We start from the raw sequence: 9219 nt of genomic DNA, 5'->3' as shown, positions 1-9219 counted from the left end.
TTCTTCACGTATAGTATTTTTTCAAATTATTGTTTCAATTATTCTCTATATATAAGTCATTTTTTGATACAATTTTATACAAGTCATTTATATTTACGCGTGCACGTTTATTTTCGTGCTGTTATTGCACGTTCTTCTTCTACTTCTTCTTCTTCTTCTTCTTTGTTATTTTTCTCTTTCGTTATCATTCTCACTAACACCACCTCCTCCTCTTTCTACTCCTATTACTTTTTTCATTGTAATTTCTTCTCCTCCTTCCTTTTCCTCCTTATCCTCCATCATCAGTTATCTCGTTATTGAATATAATGAATAATTCAAGTTCAGATTATCAATTGAACCAGAACGAAATTGATTATTGTTTTGAATCCAATCAAGTGGTTGAGGTGTGGTTCGATTCTACTTAATTTTTTCGTTAGTAGTTTATGATTCTGTAGGTGAATAATTTTTCATATTTATCATATTTGTAATGTAATTGTTTAAATTAACTAAATAATTATATAAACACATAAATTTTAGTTAAAATAATTTTACATCAAAATTAATCTCAATATACATAACAAAATGTATTAATATTTTAATATTCTTTTAGTACAACATATATTGAATTTTTTTTTTCACTAAGGATTAATTTATCGTAGATATGAATTGTTATTTAGAAGTTTGTCACTGACTAATTAATTGTTGTATATATGCGATACAGGATTCAAACTCTCAATATTTATTTAAGCGAACTAGTAAACTAACTATTAGACCAATTCAAATTATTTACAAATATAGATTGAATTTGTTGAATATGTATACTATTACCAGAAGAATTCTACAGAAATAATTAATTTTACCTTCTCTCCTCAATAAAAGTATTTAATTAGTTGCCTGAATTAAAGTTTATATTCATTTAACTGAATAACAACATTAAATTTTTCTTCACATATAGTATTTTTTCAAATTATTGTTTCAATTATTCTCCATATATAAGTCATTTTTTGATACAATTTTATACAAGTCGTTTATATTTACGCGTGCAAGTTTTTTTTCATGCTGTTATTGCACGTTCTTCTCTCTTTTGTTATCGTCCTCACTAACACCACCTCCTCCTCCTTCTACTCCTCCTTCTTTTTTTATTTTAATTTCTTCTCCTCCTTCCTTTTCCTCCTTATCCTCCATCATCAGTTATCTCGTTATTGAATATAATGAATAATTCAAGTTCAGATTGTTAATTGAACCAGAACGAAATTGATTATTGTTTTGAATCCAATCAAGTGGCTGAGGTGTGGCTCGATTCTACTTAATTTTTTCATTAGTAGTTTATGATTCTGTAGGTGAATAATGTTTCATATTTTATCATATTTGTAATATAATATGGAACGGACTCGCATTGTCCATGCTACCTTGTGAGAACCTGTGGCATGCCGAAATGGTCGAAGCTCTTTATCTCTGGCCATACTCTGGTGTCGAGGATCCCGAACCGACAGAATTCCCAACTCCAACCCAACCCGACAGATGCTGCAAGACGACTCCTCTCCTTCCCTTCTCCATGGCTATCGTTGCTGTGATACAAAGATTACTCCTCACGCTCCCTCGCTTCCGGCGTCTTCCTATCACCTTAGTCGTTGGCCTTCGTTGTCGCCAATCGATGGTGGGACAAGGTTTGTCGGTGACGACACAATGCAGCTGTTGAGATTCTCTCCCAGATGCTACTTCAAATACATCTGCCGTCCTTGGATACAAGACTTCGACCGCCGTTGATGACTGAAAGCTTGGTAACCATCGCCATCGTTGCTACAATTCTGTCCTTGTACTGCACCAACAAATTTTTACAATGAAATAACATTTTTATTAAGAAAAAAAATATAAGTAAACAACTCCTATCCAGCTAATTTTTTACTAGATCCCGGTTGATTACCTAGCAGAAATTGTTTTACTAAAAACGTTATTCAACAGTGATTCAAGGTGCTACATTTTGAATCAATTACTGAAGAAGCGTTGAATAACATAAAGAAATCACTAATTAATACTATATGGATTTTCTGTGGTTATTATGAAATTGAAAGTACGTCTGCATGCAAGTCTAATTTGAAGCAAGTTGGATGATGATGAACATAGTCAATAAATTCAAAAGATGCATAGATTGCTGTGTAGTCATGCATTGGCATGCATGCTTTAATAAAAATAAAGTAGTGAGAATACGTGTTGTTATTTGTGATTGCAATGCAATGCATGAGAACCCAAAATAAACCAAATATGATCTGGGTAACGCTATACAATAGCCAAAGTCTCATTTCACACACATGCTCACTAAGTATAGAGCTAGTAGCTTTCGATCTCTTTGATGATAAAACCAAATTTCTGGTATATTGCAGCATATATGCAGCTTTCTTATTTTTATCAATCGGGTAGAGATGGTGCCGATGCCTCTACATATTTGGAAAAATGACCAAGTCAGATCTGGAAGAAGTGAGGTGTGGGCCATCATTTTGATCAATGTGTTTATATATATCACACGGTTTAAACAAGGCCTTTGTGCTTATTATTGTTACAGTACTAGTATCCCCCATATCACAATCACACTCTGGACTACCTTAATTATTCGGCTAATTTCTTTTTGAAACGGAGAAAGAGAATGTGTTATTCATTGGTATGAATAGGTTGAGGGTTTTTTTAATATGGAGATCATAGTTGTCAGAACCGAACCGGTGATCGAACCGATCAGATTACTGGGTCACTAGATTATTGGTTCAACCGGTGAGTCACTGGTTGAACCGTTTAACCCGGTCCTATATAAATAAAAAATAACTAAAAATTTAATAAAAGTAGATTAGTTGATAACAGATACTTATATATATATTATAATTTGCGTATAAATGTATAAGAAGCATAGTAGCCTAGCGGTTGTGAGTGTCTCATAGTTCACTGAGGTTAGGGGTTCGAACCCTCCCTCCACCAACATTTTGAATAAATTTGTATTTTCAATCGGTTCGGTCGGACCGGTCTTGACCGAGTTTTGACCGGTTTTCAACGGTTTATAGCGGGTCTGACTGGTTCGTATCGATTCTCTTTCTTATACGGTCTAATTATCGGACCGGACCGGTATAGGGTCCGGTTTACCGGTTTTTCGGTTGAACCGGCCGGTCCGGTCCGGTTTTTACAACAGTGATGGAGATAAGAAATCTGAGTTGGAGTTCATAATAAAATTTGATCGGTACACAAATATGACCCACAGACTTGTGATTTTAAAAAAAAAAAAATTATAAACACAAATCTAACCTTTAGATTTGTGGGTTTAAAAAATAAGAAACCCATAAACACAAACCCGACCCTCATATTTGCGAATCTGACCCTCAAATTTTTTTTCATTCTCTTCCATAATTTTGTGATACACAACTCATCTCATGATACAATAAAACACACGTTCTTCTCTAATATTAAAAATAAAAAGTGTAATTATTCACCAAGAAGTATCTTGACCCCCTTTTCTTTTTTTATGGGAAAAAAATTAAAATAAATATAACATCGATAATCTTACTAATAAAATCACTAATATAAAAAAATGTCTTGGATTTTAATCTCAATTCACATTAGGAGTGGCAATGATTAAAGGCGTTCTATGTCTCATATCCCGATATATTATACATGCATAGTTTTTTAAGTCTAGATTTACGACTTATTAGTTATTACCACCTCATATTTTAAAAAGATTGGAATTCAGCAATTATTCAATTGAAACAAATATCTAGCAACAAATTAAATTATTCTTGTGCCTTGTTATTATAATAAATATGAATTTTCCTTATGTCATTATGATTCTGAATAAACGTTCAGTATACATAATTCTGAATAATCTCCCCTTCAATCTCGTCCGCTTTATAAATATTTTTCAAGATTTTTCTTGACTCCTTTTCATTCCCCTGGTTGTACAACCACCTCGGTAATTCACGTAGGATCAATATTAAAATGAACTGAACCACTGCCGGAAGTCCGGCCAACCAAGCATCCAACGCCACGTTCTAGGAGTCTGCACAAGTCACTACAACAATATAGATTATTTTTTAGGGTTATAATGTGTAAAAGAAAATTAAAATTTGTCAAAAAAATAAATTTTGACACTATTTTAACTATGAAAATATGTTAATAAAAATTTTGTCAAAAATAGTATTTTTAACATATAAGTGATTGTGAAAAAAATTTAAATCTTATTTTGATAAATATTGGCTATCAAAAATAATTTGTTAGAAAATTTTGAGAACATATTTTCTGTGATACTTATTAATTGTCAAAAATACTATTTATTTTGACACTTATTGACTATAAAATATTTTCAACAAAAAATTTTAACAAATAATGAAATGAGATCTTGAAACTAAAGAATAAATTGAGATTTTGAAGATAAAGAATGAGTAGTATAATCCTAAATTGAGAGCAGTGTGATATCAAAATTAACAGAGCCCAAAGAAGAAGAAAAATAGTGGAGTAAATTGAAAACAAATGAGTATCAAAATTAAGGAGTAATTTTCTACGGTCAAATTATTCATCAAGAAAATATAGAAAATTTGACATTTGTGATATTTGTCAAAAATATATATTAATTTTGACATCTAATTATGGTGTTAAAAAATAAAGTGTTAAAATAACTCTATTTTCTTATAGTGAGTTAACCAAGATAGATAAGATGTGGACACATATTATTTCAATGAGAAAGTATAAGGAGCCAATGGTCTAAGTGTACAATGTGTATAATGAGAAAGTATTAGAGATATAATCATTAGTGTTACATTTTTCTGTCAAGTTAAGCTTTTGGGATGAGTGATTTCATGACATGGTATCAGAACTCTAGATATGGAAGGTCAAGAGTTTGATCCTTGGTGAACCCCAAAATCAGCTTAAACTTTTGGGATGAGTGGTTTCATGACATGAGATGTCTATTATCCTCAGTATCTGGATGGTTATTCTAGATAGTATGGGTGATGTCCATTTTATTCATATTGGGCTAGATTTAGCCTATTGTACACATTGTACACTTAGACCATTGGCTTCCTAGTAATACTCTATTTCAAATAGTTTAGTCAAATACGTTAAATTATCTAACCGTTCTTAGTTATTATCTAAGCAGATATACCTTGGTGAACGCAAGATTGATAACGTAGGAGAGGAATTGGCCAAAGGTGTTAAGGAGACCATTGATATAAACGAAAGCTCCTCTAATGGCAGTTGGGAAGGCTTCTCAGATGTAGAGAGAGAAAGTCATGGAAGTTATGCCAACTCCAAAACCAACCAAAATTATTCCAACAATGAGGACCCAAGGAGCAGGGGCAATGGCCATGACTATTATGCCAAGAAAAAAAAATAATATCAGCTCCCAAGATAGAGATCTTACGGCCGAGCCTGTCGTTCATCCATCCACCAACTGCACCACCAATGATGGCTCCCGCTACAACCATACTTACAATGGCTTCCTACAATCATAATTTCTTATCAAATTCTACAAAGTCCTCGTGAATGTAAAGCAAGCTCTTGAGATAACACTGGTGTCGTAGCCGAAGAGGAAACCTCCAATTCTAGCATATAGAGTAAGGTGCATGATGTAGGGCAAACTAGTTGCTCTTTTCCAGAATTCCGTGAACTCTTGCTTACTTGCTACCTCCGGCCCTCCTTCCATTCTTATTGATGAACACCTTATTAATTTAATGTCAACCCTATTGATGATTTCTAGCTTATCTCTTCCACTTGCACTCCACGCTGAAAATATTATTATTCCATCAATCATAAATCAATTGTTATTATTTATTTATGCATGCAATTAATCTCATACATTTCATAACATCATGCAGACTTTCAATTATAAAGTGAAATATGATCTCAACGGTAATTAATCAATAATATATGCTATTTCTTATCCAGATCTTAACACTTTACGAGAAAGGTCATTATTATTGTTTCTAATTAACCATGTAAAATTGCAATCACGAACTCAGAAATACTTCGGAATATATCCTATGATATCATTATTATTTATTTATATATAAAGAAAAAGTACGATCCAAAAAAGAATTGAGATAAATTAAATAGACGAAGCATGTTATATACTTGTACTAAAAAAAAGCAGAGAGAAAATGAGCTCTGTTATGAAAACCACAACACTCTGATGTTAAACTTTCGTTGTATCTCTCTAATTCTTGTATTTTGTTATTTTGTTAGAGAACTTAGCTTTAGTTATAGATAAGATACACAAAAAACAGATCAATTTTTACGGAAAAAATAAGAAATTGGATAGGATTAAAAAAACTAATATACGGTTAAGACAGAGTTGAATATAATAAGGCAATCTTTGCTTATTATTTACTATAGACATATTTTGGTGCCTTGTTGTTTGTTAAAGATATGAATATATTAGCTGCCACTTTGCTTATTATTTACTATAGACATATTTTGGTGCCTTGTTGTTTGTTAAAGATATGAATATATTAGCTGCCACTAACGGGAAAGATTTATATATAAAGGAGAGAAAAGACAGAGTTTAAAACATTGCCAGTAACTTTAAACTTTCAAGACAAAAAGGAGCGTAATACCACACAACTGATCTGAGAGACCTTCCGAAAGTTTAACATTAGAGTGCTGTGGTTTTCTTAGCAAAGTTGATTTTCTCTCTATTTTTTCTGTAGTACAAGTACGTAACATATTTTATCTGTTTAATTTATCTCAATTCTTTTTTAGATTGTACTTTTTCTTTATATATAAATAAATAATAATGATATGATAGGATATATTCCTAATTGTTTCTGTGTTGCTGATCACATCTTTACATGGTTAATTAGGAACACTAATAATAATCTTTTTGATAAGGTGTTAAGATCAGGATAAAAAAAATAGATATTATTGATTAATTATCATTGAAATCAAATTTTACTTTATAATTAGAAGTCTGCATAATGTTATGAAATGCATTAATTGTATGCATAAATAAACAAAGATTAATGGAATAATAATATTTTCAGCGTGGAGTGCAAGTGGTAGAGGTAAACTAGAAATCATCAATAGGTTGACATTAAATTAATAAGGTGATCAATAAGAATGGAAGGAGGGCCGGAGGCAGCGAGTAAGCAAGAGTTCACGGAATTCTGGAAAAGAGCAACCAGTTCGCCCTATATCATGCGCCTTGCTCTATCGGCTGGAATTGGAGGTCTCCTCTTCGGCTACGACACCGGTGTTATCTCAGGAGCCTTGCTTTACATTCGCGAGGACTTTGTAGAAGTTGATAAGAAATTATGGTTGCAGGAAGTCATTGTAAGTATGGCTGTAGCGGGAGCCATCATTGGTGCTGCACTTGGTGGATGGATGAACGACAGGCTCGGCCGTAAGACCTCTATCTTGGGGGCTGATATTGTTTTCTTTCTTGGTGCAATAGTCATGGCTATTGCCCCTGCTCCTTGGGTCCTCATTGTTGGAAGAATTTTGGTTGGTTTTGGAGTTGGCATAGCTTCCATGACTTCTCCGCTCTATATCTCAGAAGCATCCCCAGCTGCCATTAGAGGAGCTCTCGTTTGTATCAATGGTCTCCTTATCACCTTTGGCCAATTCCTCTCCTACCTTATCAACCTCGCATTCACCAAGGTATATATATCTACTCGGATAATAATTAAAAAAATTAGATAATTTAACATATTTGACTAAACTGTTTACCATAATATGCAGACTCCTGGAACGTGGCGTTGGATGCTTGGAGTGGCTGGACTTCCGGCGGTGGTTCAATTCGTTTTGATGCTGACCCTGCCTGAGTCACCGAGGTGGTTGTACAACCAGGGGAAAGAAAACGAGTCAAGAAAAATCCTGGAAAAGATTTACAAAGCAGACGAGATTGAAGGGGAGATAAAAGTGATGAGAGAAGCGGTAGAACAAGAGAAGCAAGTGGAAGGGTTGATCGGTCAAACTCTTGGAGAGAAAATGAAGGCTGCTTTCAGCAACGTTGCTGTTCGAAGAGGATTGTATGCAGGCGTGACTGCTCAAGTCGCTCAACAATTCGTTGGCATCAACACCGTTATGTATTACAGTCCAACCATTGTTCAGTTTGCCGGCATTGCATCAAAATCTACCGCACTTGCACTCTCCCTTGTCACTTCTGGTCTCAACGCCATTGGATCTATCCTTAGCATGCTTTGCATCGATAAATATGGAAGGAGAAAGCTCATGCTCCTATCCCTTATTGCAATCATCATTTGCCTCCTCACTCTGACTGGAGTTTTTTATCAGGCAGCTACCACCGCTCCGCCAATTGACAACGTTGACACCCTCAGTTTCGGTGCTAACGCTACATGCCAAGCTTATCTTGATGCCCCCAATGTCTCTTCCTGGAACTGCATGAAATGTTTGAAAGCTGAATGTGCCTTCTGTGCCAGCACTGGGGGCAATGTAAGTTCATCACTTCCATCTCTTTCAACTTATATATATCTATGTATTAGTCTAATCTAATCTTAACATAATCAATGAACATAATGCAGCATCTTCCGGGAGCATGCCTGGCGGAAACAAAGGAAGTCAGAGCGGTGTGCGGTGAGCAAAAGCGCGTGTGGTTTTCTGATGGATGCCCAAGCAAAATTGGAGTGCTTGCAGTTATAGTGTTGGGACTATATATCCTTGCGTATTCTCCTGGAATGGGATCAGTGCCTTGGGTTTTGAACTCAGAGATTTACCCATTGAGATTTAGGGGAATTTGTGGAGGCATAGCAGCAGTTTCAAACTGGTGTGCTAATCTCATAGTGAGTTTAACATTCTTGTCACTCATCCATGCACTTGGGGCTGCAGGAACATTCCTCCTCTTTGCTGGGTTTTCCACAATTGGACTAGTTGCCATCTATCTATTGGTACCAGAAACCAAAGGGCTTCAATTTGAAGAAGTTGAGAAGTTGCTTCAGAAAGGGTTCAACCCTTGCGATTGCACCAATCCAAAGACAGATGAAGAGAAAGCAAGTACTGGTAAATAAACAATATGATATGATGAAGCTGTTAGTTATCTCTTTTCATATAGATTGAGAATTGGATTCTCTCTTCGAGGAATGAAAATTAAAGGAGGAGATAAATATAATTGCTGCTTCAATGCGTGCGTTCTCTTCTTCAAAATCCATGTTGACAGAGCGATACAGAATTTCTCCATGTATGTCAGATTTGTATCCAATACATTAAATAAGAAAATAGGCACGTTGTATGAATACTTTATGAAAAAGTATAAGG

The 9219-nt window shown here is 34.5% G+C and overlaps 1 protein-coding gene across 1 annotated transcript; it reads left to right on the top strand.

The window, feature by feature from the left end:
- Window positions 6949–8972, top strand: LOC107647672 (inositol transporter 4-like). The gene is made up of 3 exons (XM_016351728.2): window positions 6949–7605; window positions 7687–8400; window positions 8490–8972. The coding sequence occupies exons 1-3, from the start codon at window positions 7066–7068 to the stop codon at window positions 8970–8972; spliced, it is 1737 nt and encodes a 578-aa protein (XP_016207214.1). The 5' UTR covers window positions 6949–7065.

The sequence above is a fragment of the Arachis ipaensis genome, chromosome B06 (assembly GCF_000816755.2).
Source record: "Arachis ipaensis cultivar K30076 chromosome B06, Araip1.1, whole genome shotgun sequence".
In the NCBI taxonomy this organism is placed as follows: Eukaryota; Viridiplantae; Streptophyta; class Magnoliopsida; order Fabales; family Fabaceae; genus Arachis; species Arachis ipaensis.
This window is presented reverse-complemented; position numbering and strand designations above follow the sequence as displayed.